A 10168-nucleotide genomic window follows, 5' to 3' on the forward strand; every position below is an offset into this window, starting at 1 on the left:
ATGGGAATAGTTCAAGGACTGTTTGCAATTCAGTTCCCAGCTATATTTAAAAATTAGACATTTCCATAATTTGTATAATCTGAAAGAATTTGTTTGCAAACTGAAGAAGAGGGGGAGCCAATAGCAAGTATTTGTATGCATTATATACAGTGGTTGTTATTAAATGGACATTTACCAAGTGTTCAGACATCATAATGATAAGTGCAAGAAATATGGATGGATAGTTAGATAGAGACTCAGCTCTTAGTTGCATCGCTGTAAATCCAGACTAACTCAACAGACTTTAATGGAGTTACTCCAAATATACACTGGTGCAACGGAGATCAAAACTTGATCCAAAGTCAGACAGCAAAAGATCCCATACAAAAATACCTGAACTACCTGTATTTGTTTATTCTGAATATAGAGAAAAACTACACCTGACTTGGCCGGGGGGGGGGGGGGGAAGGGAGGGAGAGGGGAGCTTCCCTAGAGGTTCTTACCTATTCCACAGGAAGGCTGTAGTTTACTGCTGTATTTAGTTGGAGAAGACAATGTACAGGTTGGCTTCTGGAAATCATTTCTTTGAGTGCTTTGTCTGTCGTAAGGTGGACTATAATGATATACACATGGTTCCCCACTTGGCCACCAATGATGCTTTAAAGTCAAAGGGAAGAAAAATGTATGTCTATCCAAACACTTAGGTAATAAAGCAAGTACCGATAGAATGCTTCTCTAAACTTCTTTCAGTCCTCCACAAGTTTTCAACTCCCCCACCTACTTCCACTATTGCTTAGCACATTCTGACTCTTAAATAGGAGAAAATCAGCCGAGTCTGAAGTTTGATTGATATGACCCCATTGACATCCAGCATCTTTCTCCCCCTTCTTCTTCTGTCCTGCACTGAAATTCTTCTCTCTCACCCCCCACTGTGTCAAGGAAAGGCTCCTGCAAGTGGGAAGCAACAGAGAAAGGCTCCGAGCATGGAGTCTCCCCCCGCCCCTGCCCCACCTCCTCCCCTGAGCATACAGCTCCCCACTCCTCCCCCCTCCCTCCTGGAAAGCGCTAAGCACCACCAAACAGCTGTTTGGTGGCGGGAAGCTCCTGGAGGTAGGCAGAGGAGCTGGGATGCGGCACGCTGTGGGCGGGGGTGAGGGGATCTTGGCGGCCACAGGAAATAACTCCAGGGGGGTGGGGATGGGGAGCTTGGCGGGCTGCAGCAAATAACTCTGCAGGCCACATGTGGTCCATGGGCCGCGTGTTTGAGACCCCTGCTCTAAGCCATGTCTCACTGTCTATACTGCTATTTATACCTGCGCTAGCTGGGCATGCAGTGTCTGCACTCTGCATGCCGCCACAAGTGTAGATGTAGCCACAGAAATGTGATATACAAACACCCTTTCTAAGAATCACTGTTCTCTTTTCATACTAGTACACAAAAAGAATCAAATTAAATTACAAACTACAGTGTGCTAAAGTAAATCCAAGAATATGACTTAAACTTACAAAGCAAGTACAATCAGAGTTTAGCTAACTTGCCTCTTTGTGCCTGGCTAATACAAATATCCTCACACAGTGGATGATTTTACATGGCATATATGCTGCAAAACCTAGGCACAAAAGAGTAAGTTAAGCAGAGATTTTAAGGTGTAATACTCTATTTCCTTACTAGTGAGGGGTTCATTCAGATCCTTCGCATTAGTTAATGGAGTTCTTTTATACAACATACATGTACATATTATTTAGAATATGACCTTAATTTGAAAGATAATGCAAAATGGTCCTACCTTTTTAGCCATTGTGCCTTCTGTTTCCATATAGTATATTGGTTCATTTAAGAACCTTACGTTGGTGTTAATTAATTTTGCATAACGTGGTTGGGGATTATTGCGCCACTCTGGTAAATATGAGTGCTGGAAAGACTGTTTATTCTTTTTAGGTAGATATTCACCATTGACCTTTTCTATTTTCATGTTTACTTCTGGTATATCAATATTAAATATTCTATAAGTATTTGGGCTGAAAGACATAACATGACAAAGAGATGATTATTTCCATACACATATACCAATATTTTTTGATAGTATAATAGTTATATCACATAGAAGAGGATAATAAAATACCTGCTAAGAACTTAGTTGGCCTGATTCTGATTTCACTCACTACTTTCCAAATCCAGAATAAAACTGATTTCAATGGAGTTACTCTTCATTCACATGGTCATAAAGGACAGCAGAGTTTAACCCTACGTCCTGATTAGAATCTCTCTCGCTACTTTTGCACTAACATATCTACTCTCTTCACTGGTGTTACTCATGATAAATACCTGTGTAGGTGAAATCAGGATGAGGCTGTACAAATAGCTTCTGCTGACTGGGCTGTTACAATGTGAGTTGGCATCCCAGGACTCTGATCCCCTTTAAATAAACTTATATCAGACTTATGGATGTATCTTCCTTGACAATGAGAGCTCAAGACCATTTCACATTCTAAATTCTTGGGCTGGGCTGCAGTGTCTCAAATTCTTCCTCACAATGCCCAGCATTCTATTCCTGATCCTTCAAAATCCAGTTTTTGCCCTGGACATTCTACCAACACAATCCTCCCTAGAATTATTAATGACTTACTTGTAGCTAATTCCTAATATCTCACTTTTCTTCTTATCTTCTTTGACTTATTAGCTCCTTTTGACACTGTGGATCCCTCACATCTCCATCACCTTGGCACATATGTTTTTTCTGACTGGATCTCCAATGCGTTTCTTCCAACTTATCTAATAAATCTTTCACATCATACTAGGATAATAACCTTTTTTTCCTACATCCTCTCTCAGCTGGTGTCCCCAAGGGATCTGTTCTTAGTCTCCTACTCCTGTCTTTATACTCTGCCTTCGGGGACGTTATCTCTGATCACAGCTGACAATATCATTTGCACATTAATGACACTCAATAAAATTTCTCCTGCAATCTCTCATTCAGGCTTGTCTCCATTTCATAAAATGGAATAAGTAGTTAAATATTCAAAATTACAAAGAAAACAGCACCCCAATTAAAAAAAAACAGACCATCTCAGAAGTATTTCTATGTGAATAATGAATAAAGTGAATAAATACTTTATTAGAAAAATAAATAAATAGAACTGATAATTAACATAAAAGGTATAGCTAGTGTTTCCACAAAAAGGGCCTTCCTCAGAACCAAACTTATCCATAGACCATAGGAAGAAATTTCTTATTTATGCAATAGCGTCAAGTCATTAACAGGAAATAATCCACCACATAATACTAACAATGGATATCAATCACTTATCTCATACTAATAATTGCTGGATTCAGAGCAATTAACAAGTAAGGAGTCATTGAGGAGCCTTGTCTCTGACAAGATAACTTTATTATTAATGTTTGAATACAAAAGTATTAGCATGATGGTAATGCCTAGAGGCCTGATCAGGATGAGGACCCTATTGTAGGGAAGCTGTACAAACACATAGTAGAAAGACACAAATGACATTTTTCCATTGACTTCAGCTCTCTGAAGAGTTTACAATCTCATTTTATGTTCAACGTCATTTCTGTTCACTAATACAATAGTCTTTATTTCAAGATATTTTGTTGGACTGGAAAAGTTACCAAAGAAAAAGTGACTTTTACCTGTAGCAGCACTTGGCAGGATATCCCAGGATATTAGAGAGACAAGGTAGGTGAGGTAATATCTTTTATTGGACCAACTTCTGTTGGTGAGAGAGAGAGAAGATTTTGAGCTATACAGAGCTCTTCTTCTGGTCTGGGAAAGGTGAGCATCATAGCTAATACAAGGTGAAACAGATTGTTTAGCATAGGTAGACAGCATGTATTCTAAGGGACCATTCAAAGTGGAGTGGCCGAATAACTTCATCTTGAATGGTCCCTTGGAATATGTACTAACTACCGATGCTAAACAATCTGTTCCACCTTGTATTTAGCTGTGATGCTCAGGGCAAGTCTACACTACAAAAATAAACCAACCTAATTTACGCCAGCATACAGTTATTGCAGTAATTACATTACTTGTGCATGTCTACACTTTGCTTCTTGTGTTGGCAGTGCGCGTCCTCAGGCGGAGCACTTCCACCGACTGAATTGTCGGTGTAGGGCACTGTGGGACAGCTTCTGAAAGCCAGCAACAGTTGATGTCAGTCTAACTCAGGGGTGGGCAAACTTTTTGGCCTGAGGGCCACATCTGGGTATGGAAATTGTATGGCAGGGCATGAATGCTCACAAAATTAGGGGTTGCAGTGCGGGCTCTGAGGTGGGGCCAGAAATGAGGTGTTCAGGGGCTGGGGATTGGGGTGTGGGTGGGGGAGGAGTCCAGCTGGGAGTGCGGGCTCTGGGGTGGGGCTGGGGATAAGGCGTTGGGGGTGCAGGAGGTTGCTCCAGGCTGGGACACAGGGGTTCAGAGGGTGGGAGGGGGATCAGGGCTGGGGCAAGGGGTTGGGGTTTGGGAGAGCGTTTGGGGCACAGGCTCCAGGCAGCGCTTACCTCAAGCAGCAGCATGTCCCCCCTCAGGCTCCTAGGTGGAGGTGCAGCCAGGTGGCTCTGCACACTGCCCTGTCCGCAGGTGCCACCCCTGCAGCTCCCTGTGGTTCCTATGGCCAATAAGAGCTGTGGGGACAGCACTTGGGGCAGGGGCAGTGTGCAGAGCCCCCTGGGTGCCCCTATGTGTAGGAGCCGGAGCAGGATCATGCCGCTGTTTCCGGGAGCCACGCGGTGCAGGGCCAACCTCTGATCCCATTCCCCAGCTAGAACACTGGAGCAGGGCACGCCCTGGACCCCACTCCCCGACGGAAGCTTGAGGGCCAGATTAAAACGTCAGGGGGGCCGGATGCACCATAGTTTCCCACTCCTGGTCTAACTACTTCAAAATTGACTGTACACCTCTTGTGGCAGTGACGTTATTAAATCAGTGTAGTGGGCAAGTTACGTCGGTGGGAGTGAAATTTTAGTGAAGACACTACACAGCTAAGTCAATGCAAGGCAGTTTACGTCGACCTAAGGGCTTGTCTACACTGGCAATTTACAGCGCTGCAACTTTCTCGCTTAGGGGTGTGAAAAAACACTCCCCTGAACGCAGCAAGTTTCAGCGCTGTAAAGTGCCGGTGTAGACAGTGCACCAGCGCTGGGAGCTGTGCTCCCAGCGCTGGTAGCTAAGGCCCTCTTGGAGGTGGGTTTTGTAGAGCACTGGGAGAGAGCTGCACCACAACCACACAAGCCACGTTAAAGCGGTGCTGTGGCAGTGCTTTAGCATTGCCAGCGTACACTCGCCCTAATTCTGTAGTGTACACCAGGGCCCAGAATACCTTTTGCAGACCTGAAGAAGATCTCAGTGTAGCTTCAAAGCTGGTCTTGTTCACCAACAGAATTTGGTCCAATAAAAGATATTACCTCACTTACCTTGTCTCTCCAATATCCTGGAACCAACACAGATACAACACTGCATACAACAATGGAAATTAAAAGGAACAGTCAGAAGAGTGAAATGCCTGCAAGCTGCATGGAAACTATTTAAAAATACCATAATAGTGGCTCAAATGAAAGGTATACCCCCGCAAATTAAAAAAAAAAAAAAACATAACACAAAAAAAAGCCACCATGGCTAAGCAGCAGAATGAAAGAGGCGTTTAGAGGCAAAAAGACATCCTTTTAAAATTGTAGTAAAATCCTACTGAGGAAAATAAAAAGAAACATAAACCTTCGGACCATAAGACCTAAGAAAGTGTAAAAGCATAATTAGGTAAGCCAAAAAAGGACGAAGAGCAACTAGCAAAAGATAAAAATGTTTTTGCTGTTAGTTTTTGTAAGGACATCAGAAACAGGCAGCCTGCCAACAATCAGTGGGGCTATGAGACAGTCAAAGAGATAAAGGAGCACTCAAGGAAGACAAGCTGTTGCAGAGAAGCTAAAGGAATTCTTTGCATTTGTCTTCACTGCAGACGATGTGAAGGAGACTCCCACTCCTGAGCCATTGTTTTCAGGTGACAAATCTGAGGAACTGAACCAGACAGAGGCATCAGTAGAAGAGGTTTTGGATAAATTAAACAGCAATAAGTCACCAGTACTAGATAGCATCGACCCAAGAGTTCTGAAGAAATTGCAGAACTACTAACTGTGGTATGTAACCTACCGCTTAAATCAGTCTCTGTACCATATGACTAGAGGATAGCTAATGTAACACTGATTTTTAAATAAGGCTCCAGAGGCAATCTTGGCAATTACAGCTGGTAAGCCTAACTTTAGTACCAGGCAAATTAGTTGAATCTATAGTAAAGAATAGAATTATCAGACATAGATAAACGCATTAAGTTTGGGAAGAGTCAACATGAATTTTGTAAAGAGACATCATGCCTCACCAATCTATTAGAATTCTCTGAGGGTTTCAACATAGTAGAAAGACACAAATGACAATTTGTTGACAAGGTGATCCAGTGGATACAGTGTACTTGGACTTTCAGAAAGCCTTTGATAAGATCCCACACCAAAGGCTCTTAAGCAAAGTAAGCCGTCATGAGGTCAGAGGGAAGGTCCTTTCATGGATCAGTCATTGGTTAAAAGATAGGAAACGAAGGGCAAGAATAAATTATCAGTTTTCACAACGGAAAGAGGTAAATAGCAGGGACTTGGAAGGATCTGTAATGGGACCGGTCCTATTCAACACATTCATAAATGATCTGGAAAAGGGGATATAAACAATGAGGTGGTAAAGTTTGCAGATGATACTAAAGTACTCAAAATTCTTACATCCTAAGCCAGAGGTGGGAAAACTACGGCCCGCGGGCCACATCCGGTCCGGCCCCTGAGCTCCTGCCTAGGAGACTAGCCCTCTGGCCCCTCCCCTGCTATTCCCCCTCCCCCGCAGCCTCAGCTCACTGCTCCGCCGGCACAATGCTCTGGATGGCGGGGCTGCGAACTCCTGGGGCAGCGCAGCTGCAGAGCCTGGCCTGACCCGGTGCTCTGTGCTGCACGGAGCGGCTGCCTGTCCTGGTGCTGCCGTGCCATCAGCCACCTGTGCTCCAGGCAGCATGATAAGAGGGCAGGGAGGTTGGATAGAGGACAGGGGAGTTCGGTGGGTTGTCAGGGGCCGGGGGTGTGGATAGGGATCAGGTTGGTCAGAGGGCGGAGAACAGGGGGGTTGACTGGGGGCAGGGGTCCTGGGGGGGCAGTCAGGAAGGAGTGGGGGTTGGATAAGGCGGCAGGGGTCAATTAGGGGTGGGGGGGTCTGGGGGCGGTCAGGGGACAGAGAGCAGGGGGGTGGATGGGGCAGGGGTCCCCAGGGGGGCTGTCAGGGAACAGGGGGCATTGGATGGGGCAGGAGATCCGGGGGGACCGTCAGGGGGCAAGAAGCGGGGGGGTTGGATAGGGGGCAGGGGCTGGACCATGCCTGGCTGTTTGGGGAGGCATAGCCTCCCCTCACCGGCCCTCCATACAATTTCAGAAACCCGATGCAGCCCTCAGGCCAAAAAGTTTGCCCGCCCCTGTCCTAAGCTGACTGTGAAGAGTTCCAAACAGATTTCACAGAACTGGGAGACCTGGCAACAAAATGGCAGATGAAATTCAATGTTGATAAATGCAAAGTAATGCACACTAGAAAACATAATCCCAACTATGCATATAAAATAATGGGTCTAAATTAGTTGTTACTACTGAAGAAAGATCTTGGAGTATCATGGATTGTTCTCTGAAAACATCCGCTCAATGTGCAGCAGCAGTCAAAAAAGTGAACAGAATGCTAGGGACCATTAGAAGGGGGATAGATAATAAGACAGAAAGTATTGTAATGCCACAATATAAAACTAAACACCTTGAAAACTGTGTGCAGTTCTGGTTGCACCATCTTAAAAAGGATGTATTAGAATTGGAAAAAGTATAGAGGGGGGCAACAACAATGATTAGAGTTATGGAACAGCTTCCACATAAGGAGAGATTAAAAAGCCTGGAAGTGTTTGCTTGGAAAATAAATGACTACGGAGAGATATGATAAACAGCTATAAAATCATGAAGGGTGTGGAGAAAGTGAATAGGGAAGTGTTGTTTACCCTTTCACATAACACAAGAACCAGAGGTCACCCAATGAAGTTTTAAAACAAACATAAGAAACTAGTTCTTCACACACAATTAACCAGTGAAATTCATCGCCAGGGATTGTTGTGAAGGCCAAAAGCATAACTAGGTTCAAAAAAGAACTGGGTAAGTTCCTGAAGGATAGATCTATCAATGGCTGTTAGCCAAGATGGTCAGGGACACAACCCCATGCTATGGGTGTCTCTAAACCTGACTGCCAGAAGCTGGGACTGGATGACACAGGATACATCATGATCTCTTCATTTCCCTAAAGGATCCCGGGCTAGATGGACCATTAATCTGATCCAGTGTGGCATTATGTGTCTACAGCCTCCCAAGGTGCACACAATTGTAGGTACATAGCATAGGGTGTAGTGAGATAGAAAGATCAAGCAGTTCAGCTGAAGACTTAGATCCCATTCCTGCAAGTATTTACTTATTTGAGGAATACTTGGCTCCCAATCAGAAGACTGCTGGAATGGTGGCTCCTCGGGTAAGCGAAGGCTGGCTGCCTCAGGCCCTGGGGACAGACGGTTGTTAAGGGCTCAGTCCCCAGGGCCCTGAGCAGAGGGTGCTGAGCCCATGGCAGAACAACACCCAATAGCACAGGACCAGGTGCTAACTCCTCCAGCACCCACTCAGGGCCAGGTTTCTGCAGGGACTGTCCCTCAGGGCTGGCCCCCTGAGGTTGCAAGGGTTAGAGCCTGGGCCTTGCACAGCCAGAGAGCCCGCAGCAAAGGCAGCACTTACAGCGGGTGCGGGGGCGCCTTCTTCCTGCAGTGCATGCTGTCCCCTGGCGTCCGGCGCTGGGTGCCGTGGGGAAGAGGGGGTGCGCATGGGGAGGGGGCGGGGGGGGTAAAGGGGAGGCACGTGGGGGCAGGAGCGCGGGGCGGAGAGCAGACAGAGGGGGGAGGGTGGACGCACTTGAGAGCGTGGGGCAGAGGGGAAGGGGCGGGAGCGGGCAGCGGGCAGCAAGAGGCGTTGGCGCGGCGCGGCGCAGCAGGCAGGCGCGGGGACTACGCGGGGGTGGCGGAGGCGGCGCGCAGGGGCAGCGGGCGCGCGGGCGACACTCCGAAGGCGGCAGCGCCGCTGCCCCAGCCCGCATGTTCTGTTGCCGCGTGGTTGCCAGGAGACGCGGGGGGAGGGCGGCTCTTGAGTCTCCCCCGGGGGAGCCCCCGCCCCGCTGGCTCCTCTGGCAGGGGCTGGCCGAGCCCGTCTCGCCCGGGGTCTGCGGCCAGCCCCGTTGCTGGCGGCGTTCGAATCGGGCCTGCCCGCCTCCCCCGCCGCCAGGTGCTGCAGCCGGGTTTGCGCGCGGAGTCCCCCCGGCTCCCCAGTGCGTCCGGGGGGGATTGTTTTGCAGATTTCTCCAGTGTAGGCAAAGCCCCGGTCAGATCAGACCTGCCAAAAACAGAAAGCGCTGGGCTGGCCAGAGCATAAGTCGGTCCAGAAACTGAGCAGGTTCCCTGAGCTGGTATTGAAAGCTGTTTAAAAAACAGTATAAACAAAACGTTTTCCCGTTCCATCCCCGATAATAATCCTCGGTCAGTTTTATAAAGCCCCGCAAGAGCTGCGGTTGAGAAGGGCTCTCTTATTTCAACAGCTGTTCAAGGGAGCCCAGAGCTGAAAAGCATTTTCCAAAGCCCTTCAATTGCCTGTTACTGGTGGGTGATAACAACACAACACCTACTTTTTGAATTATCTGCCTTTTTTTTAAAATGAGGACGTTCAAGTTTGTCTGCCTTCCTCTCCGAAAATTAAAAATGTCAATTCTGGAAATTGTAAATCTGCACATTGTATGAATTCAGGAACTTGACTAATGGAGAAGAGACATTTATTTCAATTGTGGTTTTTAACCACGAGTTAAAATTAAATTAAGAACTTTTTATGGTTGTTTTATGAAAGGTTTTGGATATTCTGGTTAGGCTGATACAGAGATTACTTCCTAAGGATGATAGTAATGAGGTGGGACACCTGGTTTTCCAATTGTTTCCTATAAATCCTTTCAAGAACAATTGGATTTTAGGAGTTATCTAGAGAAGGATTTTTCATTCTTTTAAATTGAGAGATCTCCCTGAAACTAAAATTAGGTAACAGGTA

General features: G+C 46.4%; 1 protein-coding gene across 1 annotated transcript in view; it reads right to left on the reverse strand.

Moving 5' to 3' along the window:
- The window catches only part of CIMIP6 (ciliary microtubule inner protein 6), a 31396-nt gene extending 22490 nt beyond the window's left edge, over positions 1 to 8906 (reverse strand). The window contains exons 1-3 of the mRNA XM_084623068.1: positions 8822 to 8906; positions 1767 to 1998; positions 483 to 636 (exon numbers count right to left, since the gene is read on the reverse strand). Coding sequence (XP_084479194.1) covers positions 483 to 636; positions 1767 to 1998; positions 8822 to 8856 — 421 coding nt within the window. The 5' untranslated portion in view covers positions 8857 to 8906. The remainder of the gene's footprint in view (positions 1 to 482; positions 637 to 1766; positions 1999 to 8821) is intronic.
- Positions 8907 to 10168: the final 1262 nt, after the last annotated feature.

The sequence above is a fragment of the Lepidochelys olivacea genome (assembly GCF_965140295.1).
Source record: "Lepidochelys olivacea isolate rLepOli2 genome assembly, chromosome: 3".
Classification (NCBI taxonomy): Eukaryota; Metazoa; Chordata; order Testudines; family Cheloniidae; genus Lepidochelys; species Lepidochelys olivacea.